Source organism: Bubalus bubalis, chromosome 3, assembly GCF_019923935.1.
Source record: "Bubalus bubalis isolate 160015118507 breed Murrah chromosome 3, NDDB_SH_1, whole genome shotgun sequence".
NCBI lineage: Eukaryota > Metazoa > Chordata > Mammalia > Artiodactyla > Bovidae > Bubalus > Bubalus bubalis.
Window position 1 is genome coordinate 62,251,993 of NC_059159.1, and position 19,748 is coordinate 62,271,740.

The window sequence follows — 19,748 nt, forward strand, 5'->3', positions numbered from 1 at the left end:
ATATTAAATTATTATACAAATAGTTGTATGTAATATGTTATATATATAAATTTTATATAATGTATTTACATATGTAGACAATCCATGTGAAAATAATTTATTACATATATAAAATGATCTCATTAAAATATAGGCATATATGGTTATGAGTGTGAAGAGGTATATATCAAAATATTAGTGTTGATTATTGGTTAGCTGCCAGGGTCCAGCCCCAGCTGATCCAGGGTATTCGAAGTGGGGATGGCGTCGGCGACCCAGTTATTTATTTCTTCACCAAAGATATAAAGAATAATAGAATGAGGATAGCTCAGTAGGAAAATTCAGTGAAGAAAAGAGGCTGAGTAGCTTGGTTTACGCGGGAGACCAATAAAACTTCAAGACAAGAAGCTTGCACCACTTACATAGGCCGCAGGCATCCTTCCATTCTCCCGAAGGAGAGGAGACACTGAGGCCTCCCTGGTCGGATCTTAGAAGCCCAGGCATAATTAGTAAGCATGGCGGGTTCCATGCTCCAGATGGAGACTCAGCCAGAGGTTGAGAGAGAGAGAGACATGGGGAGACCAGTCTTTCGAGAAACTGATCCCAATTCTTTATTTTCCAGAGTCTGTTTTTATACACTGAGATGTTATACAAAAGTCACGCGGGGACAGCAGTCCTGACTTTTATTAAAGTCAGGCGCTTCATACAAATGTATACAGAGGTCTTAGGGGTGTTACATCATCTTCTGGCCAGGGGGGGCCTGCTGACAATTTATGACCCTCTCCTTGTGACAGCGGTCAGTCAACACTTATTTCTCCAGGGGTGATTATTCTTAAAACAGACACCACCCAAATAAAGTTACATTCCTATAGGGTAACGGTGTAGTGGGTTTTAATTAAGGAAAGAATTTACTTAGCCTAAGGTCTAACGTGATTAATATCAAAGGTTAATACTTATTTCTTCTATATATTCATTAATGTGTGTAAGTGCAGGGGATGTAGAGACTTAGCAGTAAACATTGGCTCAACAAATGAAAAACCCTTCACCAATACAATTTCTAATCAGCCCACTATACTTATACTAATAATGTTCTAACTTCTCTAAAGAACCTGCTTTTAGAAGGTTTAAAGCATCTCATGCCTCTCACGGTTGGGAGGCTGTGAGCAATCATATGTGGCCGGACAAGCCTGTCAGGCAGGCTAGAGAACCTTCAGAGGAGTTTGTAGGTTAAAACACTCCTATCACGCCCAGGAATTATTATTAACTGGAGCTCTAAGTTAACTCCTTCTCCAAAAGAGGTGGTGGGGGACAGCCCCCCGTAAAGTCAGAGGTGTAGGTGAGAGCACAAAGTAGTAAAGTAGGCAGGCTCTGGTTACGGGGGTAGATGCTCGAGGATTTTCAGGAGGACTCCTGAGGCTCGATCCCACCTTTGCGAATGTCGAGCCTCCTTCCTCATGACCTTTGTCACAGGCAGAGTACCTCATGCCAGCCCCCAACAGTTAGCTGTGGAATTGTGACTGATTTTTATTTCCTTGAGCTGTTCTGTATCTTCCTACTTATGTATAATGCCTATGTATTATCTTAATAGGTAGAAACAATAAATTTTGCTGAAAGATGAAAACAGTGTCAAACACAAATCGATCTCTACCATTTCATTGCAAAGAAAGACTTGAACTGAGACAAGAAAAGAAGACAAGCTCTTGTTATGTAACACTGACTAAATATACATTTATTTGAGATTGGAAAAAGAAGTAGAGTCTTTGACATGCATCATTTGGTTCAAGGAATAGATAACTTACAAAATATAAATCCCTTTGTAAGATACAAAGTATCAGAGGAAGTGCAGCCTGGGCCTCATGAAGGAACTGGAACAAAGATGTGCAAAGGATTTCTGAAGGTAAAGTAGATATTGTCTCCAATTCTCTCTCTTTGCATAGTTTCCTCTGCCACTGTTGACATATCTACTGCCTTCTTCTCTTGCTCTGGTAAGACTTTCTAGCTGATCAGCAGACTGACTATCTGAGCCCCAAGAGACTTTCTAGTTCAGCTACTCTATACTGTCCAGAGTTTTTGTTGATAGTTTCAGACTCACAGGACAGAGAAGATGATTGACTTAATATATCAGTTGTATTTTGCTGTATAAAAAATCTCAAAGCTTAGATGCTGAGAACAGCCAATTGTTTTAGCTCCACAGGGTGTGGAAAGCTATGGTCTGTGGATAGGGAAACAGTGGAAACAGTGTCAGACTTTATTTTTCTGGGCTCCAAAATCACTACAGATGGTGACTGCAGCCATGAAATCAAAAGACGCTTACTGCTTGGAAGGAAAGTTATGACCAACCTAGATAGCATATTCAAAAGCAGAGACATTACTTTGCCAAGAAAGGTTCGTCTAGTCAAGGCTATGGTTTTTCCTGTGGTCAAGTATGGATGTGAGAGTTGGGCTGTGAAGAAGGCTGAGCGCCGAAGAATGGATGCTTTTGAACTGTGAGAGTCCCTTGGACTGCAAGGAGATCCAACCAGTCCATTCTGAAGGAGATCAGCCCTGGCATTTCTTTGGAAGGAATGATGCTAAAGCTGAAACTCCAGTACTTTAGCCGGCTCATGCGAAGAGCTGACTCATTGGAAAAGACTCTGATGCTGGGAGGAATTGGGGGCAGGAGGAGAAGGGGACGACAGAGAATGAGATGGCTGGATGGCATCACTGACTCGATGGACGTGAGTCTCAGTGAACTCCGGGAGTTGGTGATGGACAGGGAGGTCTGGTGTGCTGCGATTCATGGGGTCGCAAAGAGTCGGACACGGCTGAGCGACTGATCTGATCTGAAACCAGGCAACTGGTGGATCCGTCATAGAATGGCCTAGTCTAAAATGGCTTCTACTGGGATGGTTCTCCTCACTCTGGTATCATGCTCTAGCAGGCTACCCCAGGCTTGTCTGCATGTTGGTCTCAAGTTTCTGAAAAGGAGTAAGGACATATACAAGGTCTCTGAAAGCCTGCTCTTAGAATATTGTATCCAACAAGTGACAAGAATTGTCCAAATTCAAGGGGTGAAGGAGAAAGCTCCTCCTATCTTGATGTGAGTAGCTACAAGCTCACATTGTAAGTAGTGTAATTACAGGGAGAGGAAGAATTCTAACCATTTTTGCAATTTGCCAATAATCTTCCAAGGACCCAGGCTGACACAGGTTCCATCTTATAGCTATACCACATTTACATATTTCCATATTGCCCCCTTGATTGATACAGCAGGTGAAGAAAGAGACTGGAGAATTGTGCATAAGCTTTTCACTGTTTCAGCCTGGAAATTACACTTGTCATGGGCCCTCACAGACCATGGCCAACATCAGCCACATGAGCTCTACCTTCTAGCAAGATGGTGTAATAATAAGTCAGTGAAGTATTTAATGAGCACTGGTGTCTCTGCTACAGTGAGAAATCTATAGAACTGAAATAATTAATCATTCACAGGACTGGTGTTAGGAAACTGTAGGGGCAGGTAAGGCTAATGCTATAGAGCAAATATATGAAAAACCTATCTAATGAAGTTATCAGAAGTTATGTGAATCCCCTAAAAAGTCCCTAGGGCTGAACCCAAAGAAGTCAGAGTAAATAGGTAGAAAATCCAAGAAGCTCAGCAACCAGTAGCCCAGAAGCATATCATCCAGACCCAGTCAAAGTTTCCTTTAAGCTTTCAATCTGCTCCTAGAGCTAGGTTGACCCAGGAGACAAAGGCAATGCAGCTCCAGGTAGGATTCAGTGTTTTAGAATCAAGTGTTGAGAGGCACTAAGGTCATAGTCAGGAAAATGAAAGTGAGCATCAAGTCAAAGAGGAAAGAAGGAAAAGAAACCTTAAGTAGTAAGGTTAGCAGCTTGCATGGGCTGAAGCAACAGGGAATAAGAATCTGTGAAATGAAAAACTTGTATGAAACTCTTTAGCTCAATATTGAGTCCATGAGTTGCAAGGACAGATCAAAGTTCTGACTCTGTACAGAGTAAGAGAAGGACCTAAAACAAGACACTCCAGACTGGATGCTTGAGACTTCAGACCTAAGCCTCAGTCTCCCCCTAGAGTTTGCTCCTGTTCACTCATTTTATCTTCCTCATTTCTCTCCTGGTAACATCTCATCCTTACTAATTGCTTTCTTCAATTTCTCTCTCTCTCTCTTTTTAAATTTTATTTTATTTTTAAACTTTACAATATTGTATTGGTTTTGCCAAATATTGAATTCTCATACCTGAGATTTTAACTTTTGCAGCATCTTTACATTCCAAATATTTATGGTAAGAAGCCAAGTTAATTGTTTATAAGGTGCAGTGCCCAAAATATTAGTCACAATTGATGAGGTCTCCTTTGAATTTCTACCTCAGATTCCTAATTGACAATGTGGCTTGTGCATCACAGAAAGTACCATAGAGGCCATGTAAGACAGGAATGCCTGTCTTACTTAAGACAGGAAGCCTGTCACTTCCTACTCCATATGTGGACTTAGCTTAGTATCTTACTATCAAAAAGAAACAAAAGAGATTGGTCTAAACACCATACTGGGTTGAGTGAGAAACTGAGAAATGGAAGACGAGCCTTTTTTGACCTGTTTCCCATTGTCTTGCAGGTCAGTGGAACAATGTACAACACTGGAAGACATGTGTCCTTGCGTCTGGACAAGGAGCACTTGGTCAACATATCAGGAGGGCCAATGACATACAGCCATCGGCTGGAGGAGATCCGGCTACACTTTGGGAGTGAGGATAGCCAAGGGTCAGAGCACCTCCTCAATGGACAAGCCTTCTCTGGGGAGGTATGTGGGGTTATTGAAGTAGTATGAGTAAGTGCCAATTAATAAAATTTGATGCCTATTTATATCCAAGGTGGGATGATAGATTGAAAGACTGCTCTTGAATCTATGAAATAAGAAGATCTGTGCCTCCCTTTTCCATCTGTCTTTTACAAGTTGATATAGATGTTTATAATGAGCTTCCAGTGTTCTCCAGGGAAGACCATAGTGATACTTGAAAGTTCCTCCTGAGACATTGGTAAAGCTCCTTTGTGACTAATGACCTAAGATATCACCAGAACATTATTTCAACCCTAAACCCTCACCTTCTATGTATGTCTTCATTAACATTCACACTATCTGGGCAATCAGTCTTCTATATGTCACATATGTTCACATAAATTCCATAATTCTCCTTTCTGGTAGAATGGGTCTTATTTGCACAAAACTATAACTTATAGCAACGTAAATGTCAGGGAGCTAAATAGTCTGAGTTTCCATAGAATGGAAAGGTCATTGTGTGCCACCATTAATGGTGAGTATCATCATGTTCATTAACCCAGACAGAATTCAGACCACATCAGTGAGCCAATTACTCCTTCAGTTATAGACAAGAGCTACAATTTAAGTGAATATCATATGTGTTATGACACTTGACAAGCAGGGTGTAGTTAATTTGACCTGTTTTGCCCCCCTTACTCTTGAGGGTGGTTATCATTAGAGGTCAGGCATCCTTATATGCTAAGTACCCTCTAACTAGGTTTCTGTTTAAGAGTTCTCAATAACTGATGTCAAGAGGGTATTGAAATAACAGAAGTGTGTATCTCACTATTTATTTGGTCTTGACTAATATTGATTAATGTTTTAATCAAGATCATGTTTAAACTTAGCATTGTTTTTAGTATGGTAAGTTCATATACTGAGAAAGAGATCTGCAAGCTTAATGAGGAGAGTGGCTGGATTTTCATGATCATTCAAAATATATCAACTGAGGACCTAACTAGGTACTGTGCTAGTTACTAGGGACATGGACATTAAAAATAAAATAAAGACAGAGCTCCTACCACAGAGGAGCTCAAAGAAATATTATCTTCAAATCAGTAAAGTATAATGTCATGCTGTAGAGTCTTCCAAATGGTGCAGTGGTAAAGAATTTGTTTGCCAGTGCAAGAGACATGGGTTCAATCCCTAGATTAGGAAGATCTCTTGGAGTAGGAAGTGGCAACCCACTTCAGTATTATTGCCTGGAAAATTCCATGGACAGAGGAACCTGATGGGCTACAGACCATGGGGTCACAGGAGTTGGACACAATTGCACAACTGAATATGCCCACACTCTGCTGTAATGGAGATGTAACAAGGCCCTGCCTAACTTTAAGGAAGAAATGACAAATTTTTATTGAAGTGTTCAGAGTAAGCTTCACAAAGGAGGTGCCCTTTGAACTGGGCTGAGAAGAGAAGCAATGCAAAACAATTTTAAGTTTGGGAGTCAAAGATACACACTAATTGTGTGACCTTTATGTGGTTACTTGATCTTACTAAAGCTGAATTTAGACACCTCTCTAGGTTGTTTAGAAAATTAAGTGGGATTAAAGATGTAAGGAACACCAAAAATACTCAATAGTTGATAGACAGTAAAGATAAAGCAGGAAATGAGGGACAGCAAAGGGCTTACATTGTGTCAAGGCACTGTGCATGGGGGTAGCTACACATCGATTTCATCTGTGATCTATTAGTAAGGGCTACCTGGAGGACCAGGCTGAGCAGGACTATGACTTTCCGTCCTGTATCTGTAGGAAACAATTCTAGGAATGATTTGGGTTGTCTTCCAAAGGGACATAGGCTTTACTGCACCTTCTAATGACAAAATCCTACCTAACCTATGATTTCCTTAGGGGAATTGTTTTCCATTTGGATTCTGCTGAGGGTTAGCCTCAGTGAAGTAACTATATTCCATCCTGCACGTTAACATTTTATTTTTATTTTGAGCTATTTTCAGAGCCTCCTTTGGTTTCTATTTGGGGCTATCCTCTGAGAGGACCCAAGTAGACACCTCAGCAACAAAGCATGTGTTTCTTTTGTTGATGGTGAATAATCACATTGCCATCTGCCCCATCTATCATTACAGATCGTGATAAGTCAATTAATGTCAGGCATTTTCCTCGGCACAGTGGAACAGTCATTTATCTGAAGAGCTGTAGATTAATTGCAGTCTTGTCTAGAGAGGTTATTGTAATTGATGGCAATCATTTGCTTTGTTTTATAAAGCTGCATGGATGTATGACACAGTCAGCAACTGTGTTTTTATAAAAATTATTCATGTCCTACACAATAAGTCCTAGATGCTTTGTTGGGGGTTGGTGATAAATGAGCATATCCAGATATTCAAATATCTAGATTTTTTAAGATAGGAAAGTTAACCATTTTTAATAAGTACGAACTTTAGCTTGCTAATCAAGTCTCAGTAGTTAAATTAATGCCCAGTATATAGTAAGGAGGAGAAGGCAATGGCACCCCCACTCCAGTACTCTTGCCTGGAGAATCCCATGGACAGAGCAGCCTGGTAGGCTGCAGTCCATGGGGTCGCTAAGAGTCGGACACGACTGAGCAACTTCACTTTCACTTTTCACTTTCATGCATTGGAGAAGGAAATGGCAACCCACTCCAGTACTCTTGCCTGGAGAATCCCAGGGACTGGGGGGCCTGGTGGGCTGGCGTCTATGGGGTCGCACAGAGTCGGACACTACTGAAGTGACTTAGCAGCAGCATATAGTAAGGTATTAGTGAAAAGTAAAAATACATTAACCAGAAAAAAGATAATATTTGAAAATAATCATTCTATGGATTAAGTTGCAGTAGTGAGGCTAAATAAGAAGAATCTTTATATTATTGGGGAACTGTAATAATCATTTTGAAAACCTTCCTTAAGTTCTTCATTTCAAAGGGTTAAGGGGGTACAATGAGAATTGTACCAGCCACTTCATGGGATTCCTGTGGCCAGTTCCTGGCCAGATCCAGTTTCTTGACTCTTGATTCTGTTCAAACACATTTGAAGATGGAAAAAGTCTATAATTGTTGCTATGTAGATAAGATCTGTTTAATTAAAAAGAGAAATAAAAGTCCCATGTAAAATATGTAGTTTTGTGACTTTGAATCAGAGAAACAAGTATCTCAGAACAAACAACTGAGACTAAACAACAGATAATGCAGGCCTTGTCCTCTTAAAATCAGTTATGGCATCTTTCAGAGATTCATTTCATTAAAGTAACACAAATTTGTAAGAATAAATAACTAAAACCAAATTTTCCTGAAGTGTGCAAGGGTATGAAAGTGCTGAAGTACACATGCCTGAGCACCAGAGCCTGGTGAGGTACTGAATATTTCTTGGTGGAGGTACTAGAGAAATCTAACTAGCACTCTGTGGGATCCTGGGACTTCCTGATAGGGATGATCCATTAGCATGATTGGAGATTTGAGGGGGAATGAAAATTGGAATATTTAAAAATAACAGATTTGCAAGTAATAAACATGAAAGAGCTACTTGAGTGCCATGGTAAAACGCTTCCCTCTACTCTGATTACCAGCTGTCTCCCTCCCCCTATATCCAGCACAGCCCATCTGCTTGTTTTCCAAGCCCTCTTCCCTCCTCCCAGTCTGTAAAGTGTTGTTGTCTCCTTTGGACTTCCAGAAAATCCTGTATTCATCTATTGTAAAAGTCCACAAACTGTAGACCATGGGACAAGTATAGCCGGGGAGCTAAGGATGGTTTACACTTTTAAAGGATGGCTTTTTTGAAAAAGAAGAATATGCAACAGAGATCATGTGTGGCTTGCAAAAGCCAAAATATTTACTACCTGACCATTCAGAGAAAAAATTTGTTGATCCTAATTCTACTAAATTACCCATCACTATAAATTTTATAGCTGTTTATTCTCATTTCTGGAAATATAGTTCTTTGTTAATAGTAATTTAATCTTAATCATGACTGTATTCCCAGAACCTTAAACTCTCACATGACAGCAGAGTCAATAAAGGTTTGCTGAATTAAGGAAAAAATAATCTTGGTAATTACCACAAGGGCAGATTTTTGTTGTTGTTGCTATTCATCTTTGTATGCCATGCACCTAGAACTGGACATGGAACAACAGACTGGTTCCAAATAGGAAAAGGAGTATGTCAAGGCTGTATGTTGTCACCCTGCTTATTTAACTTATATGCAGAGTACATCATGAGAAACGCTGGGCTGGAAGAAGCACAAGTTGGAATCAAGGTTGCTGGGAGAAATATCAATAACCTCAGATATGCAGAAGGCACCACCCTTATGGCAGAAAGTGAAGAGGAACTGAAAAGCCTCTTGATGAAGGTGAAAGAGAAGAGTGAAAAAGTTGGCTTAAAACTCAACATTCAGAAAATGAAGATCATGGTATCTGGTCCCATCACTTCATGGGAAATATATGGGGAAACCGTGTCAGACTTTATTTTGGGGGGCTCCAAAATCACTGCAGATGGTGACTGCAGCCATGAAATTAAAAGACGCTTACTCCTTGGAAGAAAAAGTTATGACCAACCTAGATAGCATATTGAAAAGCAGAGGTTTTGAAAAACAAAGGTCTGTCTAGTCAAGGCTGTAGTTTTTCCAGTGGTCATGTATGGATGTGCAAGTTGTTCTGTGAAGAAAGCTGAGCGCCAAAGAATTGATGCTTTTGAACTGTGGTGTTGGAGAAGACTCTTGAGAGTCCCTTGGACTGCAAGGAGATCCACCCAGTCCATTCTGAAGGAGATCAGCCCTGGGATTTCTTTGGAAGGAATGCTGCTAAAGCTGAAACTCCAGTACTTTAGCCACCTCATGCAAAGAGTTGACTCATTGGAAAAGACTCTGATGCTGGAAGGGATTGGGGGCAGGAGGAGAAGGGGACGACAGCGGATGAGATGGCTGGATGGCCTCACTGACTCGATAGACATGAGTTTGAGTGAACTCCGGGAGTTGGTGATGGACAGGGAGGCCTGGCGTGCTGTGATTCATGGGGTCACAAAGAGTCAGACACGACTGAGTGACTGAACTGAACTGAACCTAATCCTATTCCAAATATGGTAAAGAACAGAAAGGGACTGAACAATTGTGTCACCTTGGAGGAATTTTGTATCCATCGGAAAGACAAGGCACAAACATGAATCAATTATTGTGCAGTGCAACCCAGAACTTATTCAGTCACATCCGTAGGTGACTACAGATTCTCACTCTAACATCTAGTCATTATTATATATGTGTTGTGATTTACTTTCACTTATTCTCTTAGTTAACAAATAATGATTGAGAGCCTACCATGTGCTACCATAAATAAAATAGGTAAAAATCCTGCCTATAAGGTGATTAAGCCTCAGTGTTGTTGTTTAGTCATTAACTAATGTCCGACTGTTTTGTAACCCTATGCACCTGCCTTTAAGGAGTATTTAATCTACTGGAAAATCCCACTTTCCCACAGACTGTTAAATCCCTTCAGCCATAGAGTAGGTTGTACTTTGTAATATCTTCCCATACATGTGACAGGAACTTAGTAGATTGAATGAGTAAATGAATGTTATTTAAGAGATTGTTGTACAGTCACTAAGTCATGTCCAACTTTTGTGACCCCATGAATTGCAGCATGCCAGGTTTCCCTGTACTTCACTATCTCCTGGAGTTTGCTCAAACTCGTCCATTGAGTCAGAGATACCATCCAACCCTATCATCTTCTGTCTCCCCCTTCTCCTCTTACCCTTAATCTTTCCCTGCATCAGGGTCTTTTCCAGTGAGTCAGCTCTTTGCATTAGGTGACCAAAGTATTAGAGCTTCAGCTCCAGCATCAGTGCTTCCAATGAATATTCAGGGTTGGTTGCCTTTAGAATCGACTGATTTGATATCCTTGCAGTCCAAGGAACTCTCAAGAGTCTTCTCCAGCACCACAGTTTGAAAGCATCAATTCCTCAATGCTCAGCCTTCTTTCATGCCTAATTGTGGCTCAGTGGTAAAGAATCTGCTAGCAATGCAGGAGACCTGGGTTCAGTCCCTGAGTTGAGAAGATCTCCTGGAGAAGGGAATGGCAACTCACTCCAGTATTCTTGCCTGGAGAATCCCATAGACAGAGGAGCCTGCCGGGCTACAGTCCATGGGGTCACAAAGAGTCAGACACGACTGATCGACTAACACTATCACTTCACTTTCCGGCTTCTATAAGGTCCTCTTCTAACATCCGTACAGGACTACTGGAAAAAATCATAGCGATAACTGTATGGACTTTTGTCAGCAAAATGATGTCTCTGCTTTTTAATACTCTGTCTAGGTTTGTCATAGCTTTTCTTCCAAAGAGCAAGCACCTTTTAATTTCATGGCTGCAAGTCACTGTCCACAGTGATTTTGGAGCCCAAGAAAATAAAACCTGTCACTGTTTCCACTTTTTCCCCTTCTGTTTACCATGAATTGATGGGACAGATGCCATGACCTCAGTTTTCTGACTGTTGACTTTTAAGCCAGTTTTTTTTTTTTTTAAGCCAGTTTTTTCACTCTTGTCTTTCACCTTCATCAAGAGGGTCTTAACTTCCTCTTCACTTTCTGACATTACAGTGGTATCATCTGCATATCTGAGGTTGCTAATATTTCTCCCAGCAGTCTTGATTTCAGCTTGTGATTCATCGAGCCAGGATTTCACATGAGGTACACTGCATAGAAGTCAAATAAGTAGAGTGACAATTTACAGATTTGATGTACTCCTTTCTCAATTTTGAATTAATTTGTCATTCCATCTCCAGTTCTACCTTTTGCTTCTTGTCCTGCATACAGGCTTCTCAGGAGACAGATTAGGTCTTCTGGTATTCCCACCTCTTCAAGAATTTTCAGTTTGTTGTTATCCATGATTGTAATTTTCAGAAGGTATAAATTATGCCCATTATGTCATAAAATAAATTCTGCTGTCTTAAAGGCAAACCTAATAAAATCAATGGCATTATTAATATAGAAGTTCTTGGTGTTTATATCAAATTATTTATAAATATAAGGTAAATGAATTTTTTATATACCTATAAGAAGCAATGGAAAATTGATAGCTGGTGTGCTAGAAAAATTCGTTTATATTCCTCATTTTAGCCTTGGAATTACCAGTAAGATCAGACAAGGGAACTTGCCTTTGCCAGTGTTAGATGCCAAAGCTCTGGATTCCAGGAACCGTTCCTACCCAGCAAGCAAACTGGCCTTTAAGAAGCAAAGCAAACAGAGATCAGAAGCCCAGTGGTAAAGCTAATTATGATGGTATCAGCAAGCAGGTGATGATGCTGATTTAAGTATAGGCACTTTTCCCTTTGAACATTTTTATAATTACTTTGGGGAATGGACAGCCCAGTCCAACTAGCAGCTTCTTGGATTACAATTTTAGATGGATACTTTGTGGCTGCCTAAAAGAGAAGACACTGCATCTGAAGACAAATTGCTGAGATCAACTCATTATCCCATTGATTCTATCCTAACCTGCAGCATAATTTAACCTGGTCCTGCCAGGATGGCATTATGACAGCCACCATCTTCCTGTACTTGATGTACTTCCTGTATCTTTCCTCTTTATGAGGATCTCAAAAGAAGCATACATGACTGAATGACTAAACAACAAACAACAACTGCTTTTAACACTTCCATGAACCATCTACTGGCAAGCACTTAAGTTGACACCATTGAAATAATTAGTGTTATTTTGTTCAGTCACTCACTCATGTCTAGCTCTTTGTGACCCCATGGACTGCAGCATGCCAGGCTTCCTATCCTTCACCATCTCCTGGAATTTGCTCAAACTCATGTCCAATGAGCTGGTGATGCCATCAAATCATCTCATCCTCTGTCATCCCCTTCTCCCCCTGCCTTCAATCTTTCCCAGCATCAGTATCTTTTTCAATGAGTCGGTTCTTCACATCAGGTGGCCAAGTATTGGAGCTTCAGCTTCAGCAGCAGTCCTTCCAATGAATATTCAGGACTGATTTCCTTAGGATTGACTGGTTTGATCTCCTTGCAGTCCAAGGCACTCTCAAGAATCTTATCCAGCACCACAGATGAAAAGCATCAATGCCTTGGTGCTCAGCCTTCTTCACTGTCCAGCTCTCATTTCATACATGACTACTGGAAAAATCATAACTTTGACTATACAGACCATTGTAGGTAAAGTGATGTCTCTGTTTTTTAATACACTGTCTAGGTTAGCCATAGCTTTTCTTCCAAGGAGCAAACTTCTTTTAATTTCATGGCTGCAGTCACTGTCCACAGTGACTTTGAAGCCCAAGAAAATAAAGTCTGTCACTGTCTCCACTGTTTCCCCATCTATTTGCCTTGAAGTGATGGGACTGGATCCCATGATCTTCATTTCTGAATGTTGAGTTTTAAGCCAGCTTTTTCAATATCCTCTTTCACCTTCATCAAGAGGCTCTTTAGTTCTTCTTTGCTTTTGGACATAAGAGTGGCATCATCTGCATATCTGAGGTTATTGACATTTCTTCCTGCAATCTTGATTCCAGTCTGTGCTTCATCCAGCCCAGTGTCTTGCCTGATATAATCTGCATATACATTAAATAAGCATGGTGACAGTGTACTGGTGCACATCAAGGTGACTCATTATACAAATGCACATATATTATTTTTGAAAATATTTTCCATCATAAATTATGTTAATGTATAGACTATAGTTCCCTGTGCTATACAGTAAACCTTTATTGTTTGTTGAGTATCTATTTTTTAATTAGAAATCTAGCACTCTATTCATACTAAGTCAAACAAGTGAAATCAAAATATCATAATATTTTTAGTTAGGCAAAAATTCATGTTATCTAATATATATATATATATATATATAACACATACTTTATATATTTATATATATATATACAAAAGGTTTTTTTTTACTACAGTTGATAAAGGTTTCTTAAAGAACATCAAAAAATGAAGAAATGGAGAAATTGGAGAACATAAACTGAATGAAATGGGATCACTGAATATAAAATACACACATTGAAACAAACTAAATAAAAGTAAAAGATCATGATATAGTCCAGTTATTTTTAAACATGACTGCTCATTAGAAACATGTCTAGAACTCTGGAGAAAAAGGCAATACCTGAACATTTTTTTTTTTTTTTTACATTTGTATTTTTCAAAAAATTTCAAGACAATTCTGATATACATTTGGATTTTTAAAAAGTGATTACAGGTTTTTCTATTAGATCCTAGATTTGGTGATATAGAGTTCTATTATTTTTCTGTTGATCAATCATAATACAGTTGTATTAAGAGACTAATAGTTACATAATCATAATAGTAAAATATGTTTATCAGTTTTCACAGTCACTAGCCAGACAAAAAAATAAATGATAATTACAATTGCAAGACATAATGGGAACATGATTAACTTAAAAATATAAAATAAGTACATAAAATTTGGGGGGATCAAGCAGACTGCTGTAGTAAGTGGAAGTACACACATGCACATATTTTCATCCACCTAACCAGTCTATGTTTGTTGGTGCATTTAATCCTTTTATGTTAAAGGTACTTGATGTGAATGATCCTATTACCATTTTCATAATTTTGGGGGGTTTATTTTCTGTTTCTTTTCCTTCTCTTGTGTTTCCTGCCTAGAGAAGTTCCTTTAGCATTTGCTGTAAAGCTGGTTGGTGGTGTTGAATTCTCTTAGCTTTTACTTGTCTGTAAAACTTTTATTTTTCCATCAAATCTGAAAGAGAGTCTTGCTGGGTAGAGTATTTTTGGTTGTAGGTTCTTCCCTTTCATCACTAAATATATCATGCCATTCCTTTCTGGCTTATAATGTTTCTGTTGAGAAATCAGTTGATAGCCTAATGGGAGTTCCTTGTATATTATTTGTCATTTTCCCTTGTTCCTTTTAATATTTTAACTCTGTATTTAATTTTTGTCAGTTTGATTACTGAATGTCTCAGTGTGTTCTTCCTTGGGTTTATCCTTCCTGGACTCCCTGTGCTTCCTCGACTTGGCTACCTATGTTTGGGAAGTTTTCAGCTATTATCTCTTCAAATATTATCTCAGGTCCTTTTTTTCTTCTCCTTCTGGGACCCCAATAATGCAAAAGTTGGTGTGCCAGAGGTCTCTTAGGCTGTCTTCATTTCTTCTCATTCTTTTTTCTATATTCTGTTCTGTGCCAAGGATTTCATCATTCTGTCCACAGTTATTCTGCTCTTGATTCTTTATAGTGTATTATTCATCTCTGTTTGTTTGTTCTTTAGTTCTTCTAGATCTTTGGTAAACATTTCTTGCATCTTCTCAATCTTTGCCTCCATTCTTTTCCAAAGATCCTGGATCATCTTCACTATCATTATTATGGATTATTTTTCTAGAAGTTTTTTATATCCATTTAATTTTGTTGTTTTTCTGGGATTTTATATTTTCCCTTCAACTGAGACATAACTTTCAGCTTTATCATCATGATTAACTTTCTTTTGCAAAACTTTGTTTTGCCTACTGTGAGGGTGTGCTTCTTCTTGCTTCTTCTGTCTGCCCTCTGATGTCTGAACCAGAGAGGCTTGTGTAAGCTTCCTGATGGAAGTACTGGTGATGGGAAAACTGGGTCTTGCTCTGATGTGCAGGGCTTTGCTCAGAAAAATCTTAATCCAATTATCTGCTGATGGGTGGGGTTGCACTCCCTTCCTGGTAGATGCTTAGCCTGACATGACCCAATACTGGGGTCTATGGGCTTAATGGGTCTATGGTAGGTTTAATAGGGGACTCCAAAAGGGTTTACTCCAAGGGGGACCTTCCAGTGCCCCGTTCCTGTGGTGAGCCCCTGCTGACCCACGCCTCCATGGGGGACCCTCCAACACCAGCTGGTAACCGGTTCAGTCTCTTGTGAGGTCACTGCTCCTCTCCTATAGGAGCAAAAAAAAAAAAAAGTTGTTTTTGCCCTCCAAGACTGGAGTCTTTGTTTCCCTCAGTCCACTGGAAGGCTTATAATCAAATCCCAATGGCCCCCAAGGCCATATTCCCTGGGTGTTCCCAGCTCCTTTGTCAGGTCCCCGGTCTGGGAAGACTGATGTGGGATTCAGAACCTTCACAATAGTATGAGAACTTCTTTGGTGTTATTGTTCTCCAGCCTATGGGTCACCCAGCCAGAGGGTATGAGATTTGGTTTGGTAGTGATTGTGCCCCTCCTACCATCTCACTGCAGCTTCTTCTTTGTCTTTGGATGGGGGTATCTTTTTCTGATGAATTTCAGCATTCTTCTGTTGATGGTTGTTCAACAGCTAGTTGCAATATTGCTGCTCTTGCAGAAGATGAGCACACATCCTTCTACTTCATCACCTTGAACTGGAAGACCCAACAATTTTCCAGTTTGTTGCGATCTACACAAAGTCTTTAGCATAGTCAATGAAGCAGAAATTAATGCTTTTTCTGGAATCCTGTAGCTCAAATGGTAAAGAATCTGCCTGCAATGCAGAACACCCAGGTTAGATCCCTGGGTCAGAAAGATCCTCTGGATAAGGGAATGGCAGTCCACTCCAGTATTCTTGCCTGGAGAATCCTATGGACAGAAGAGCCTGGAAAGCTACAGTCCATGGGATAACAAAAAGTCGGACACGACTGAGTGACTAAACACTACTAGTACTAGCTTTGTCTATGATCCAACAGATTTTGGCAATTTGATCTCTGCCTTTTCTAAATCCAGCTTGTACATCTGGAAGTTCTCAGTTCACATACTGCTGAAACCTAGCTTGAAGGATTTTGGGTGTTACCTTGCTAGCATGTGAAATGAGTGCAATTGTGCAGTAGTTTGAACATTCTTTGGTATTTCCCTTCTTTGGGATTGGAATGAAAACTGATTTTTTCCAGTCCTGTGGCCACTGCTGAGTTTTCCAAATTTACTGGCATATTAAGTACAGCATTTTAACAGCAGCATCTTTTAGGATTTGAAATAGCTCAGCTGGAATTTCATCACCTCCACTAGCTTTTTTTGTAGTGATTCTTCTTAAGGTCCACTTGACTTCACTCTTCAGGATGTCTAGGTGAGTAATCACACCACCATGGTTATCTGGATCATTAAGATCCTTTGTTTGTTTGTTTGTTTGTTTTGTTTTTGTTTTTTAGTTCTGTGTATTCTTGCCACCTCTTCTTATTGTTATGTTTTTATCAATTTCCAAAGGCACAGGAATAAAATCAACTGGAAAAGAAAATGCAAGCTAAAATGACTTACTTGTTCACTACTAATCTGACCAACGTCAATGTTCATTAAAATTTGTAAAATTTTCACCAAAGATCATATCTCCTCTTCAAAATGCACGCATGCTATTTTATAAAGAAGTCTCCACAAAGCCTAAACTTAAAATATCAGTGTTAGAGGTCCCACTGAGATCATTTCTTTCAACCTTCTTACTTACACAGAGAAAATTAGAGTCAGGGAGGGCAAGATACTTGCCCCAAATCACCGAGATTTGGGACCAGAATCCAAGTTTCCTGGCTCTTACTTTGAGATTTTAAATATTTTAAATAAAAACTCAATTATATAAAATCTTAAGATTCAAAAGACCCTTTTGCAACTGACTCATTGAGACTCCATGGACTACTCCACGGAATTCTCCTGGCCAGAATACTGGAGTGGGTAGCCTTTCCCTTCTCTAGGAGATCTTCCCAGCCCAGGGATTGAACCCAGGTCTCCCACATTCCAGGAAGATTCTTTACCAGTTGAGCCACAAAGGAATCCCAAATAAAAATTCAGTTATATAAAATCCTAAGATTCAAAAGTCCCTTTTAGGTCAGCTGGTTTAGTTGCCCAGGAAGGCAAGTGTAGTGTGATATTCAGATTTCCTGCTTTAGTGATCAGAACCCCATCACAAGGGCACTTATACAATCAAACTCATAAAAGCAAATATATTGACAGATTATTTTACAAACATGGGCAATGATGAGTGTCCAACCAAAACACAATCAATCTGAGAACCTTTTTAGTCCCTGATTGCAAGAAGTATGGAAATAAAAGTTTAGAAGACCAAAATAGAAAATGAAATGCCTTAAAGATCCTTCATTTTTGTCTCAATAGGAAGATGCAACCTTACTATTACATTAAGAACCCAAGAATACAAGCCATGCTTTTCTACAGTTTGAATCATTCCTCTCACCCACTCTCCTCAATAAATATCTAGAATATTATAGATTCAGTAATATAAAATATAAGTAATCTAATTAATAATATTGCAAAATTAAATAATTAGATGTCTAGCTGATCCATGGATGTGCTGCTACACAATTCAAAATAAAGCCATTTAAAACCTCCAGATTCATTTGCTCTGACATATCAATAAACTTTTGCTGAAACAAAGCTAATCATTTCAGAGGTGCCAACTTAATTGCTCACCAGTTGATAGATAATAAACAGACCTGAAGATTAAAATATGAACTAATTACTCTACTCAATTCCATTTACTTGATTTCATGTTCCATTAATTCTTTGCATCATTTCTGGCAGAAGTCTTAGATTTATGGTCACCTCAAATGAATTATGCCACTTAGTTGCCTGTGGTGTGCTCACATTCAGAATTGATTGGAAAGGACAGAATTCCGGGCAGTTATTATTTAGCCAAAGCAGCCTAGGATATAGTAAGTGATGGTAACTATCTATTCCCAAATACCAGCCAGACTCATCCTCTATAAATCTGTCCCCATCTCAGTAGTAAAAGGGCAAAAATAGGATTGTTCTCATGATTATTCCTTTGATCAGCTTGTTAGAGGCAGTCTCCAAGAGCAGTCGTTGCCTTGGTCTGGAAGAGAGCTGCAGGAAAGCAGAGACAAATGCATCATGAGGAAAGAACTTTGGCCCAGGAGACAGACACTGGGACCATGGGTCAGAGGGCAACATTTTGAAGTAGATCTAACCTTGAGACCCTATTCTGTCATTTACTAGTTGTGTGAACTTTGTAAAGGCAGAACTGGGCAAGTCTTTGGACTTCCCTAACCTTTTAAGCTGTGACAAGAGGTAATAATGCCAGTTCTATAAACACTATAGAGTGATTGTGTGATGTCAAAAAAAAAAAAAAAAAAAAAAAAGAACAACCTGAGATAGGGCTTTAAAAAGTGCTGTGCAAGTCAGTTATTAGCCAGTAGAGCTCATATAGTCCAATATCCTTGCAGATAAAACATATAAAGATACAATGTACTGATGTAAAAATACCATCAGATTTCATTTATTGAGCATGCACTATGTTCCAGCTTTTGCTCAGGGCCTTATTGCACCCAATCCTCACAAGAAATTTGTGAGGTAACACTTATCAGCACCATTTTACAAAGAAGGAAGGAAAATTGGAAAGATCAAACAGCCTGCCTTCAGTCAGTTGGTTGGTATGGAGAAGAGCTAGGATTTGAACCCAGCAATGCACTGAATGACCTTAGATATAAGTCAGATCACCTCTCTAGTTATGCCTTTAAGTAGCTTCTTGATCATACTGTCTGTTCTCTCTAATCATAAATTATTATGCCTGTTACGTGAAATGATCTTTTGGCCTCTCCCAGTTATATACCAGCCTTAAGATTAACCTGTATTTTTTCTGACTGTAAAGTGAGGCAGGAGCCTATTTCTCCAAGTGGCAGGATTGCTATGCAAAATATGACACAGAATCATTTTGAATGCCTTCTGAAAACAATAATAGCTTCATTTGCCTTCTCAAATGGACAGCAACTGGAAAGTTTCATACAGATACATATATTTTTCTCTCACTTCTTTGAAATATGATAAGCAAGATATTATATATCTGTGAATTTGGTTGTATACAAACACATCTGTTTCCCTCTACAAAACATGAGAAACCATATTCCTTAGTCTCACAAGCAGCTTGAATGAATACAATTTCTTGCTTTGGATCTATTTGCTGAGCCAGAAATTTCTGGATTGAGCCTTGAAACTGAATCCTACAGGAGCTATTTGACAAAATGAGAATAGCCAGGAGGTTTTAAATCACTTTACCCACCAG

General features: G+C 39.3%; 1 protein-coding gene across 1 annotated transcript in view; it reads left to right on the top strand.

Annotated features, from left to right (window-relative positions):
- Positions 1-19,748, top strand: part of CA10 (carbonic anhydrase 10) — an 840,788-nt gene that overhangs the window by 677,431 nt on the left and 143,609 nt on the right. The window contains exon 6 of the mRNA XM_025281290.3: positions 4,593-4,778. Coding sequence (XP_025137075.1) covers positions 4,593-4,778 — 186 coding nt within the window. The remainder of the gene's footprint in view (positions 1-4,592; positions 4,779-19,748) is intronic.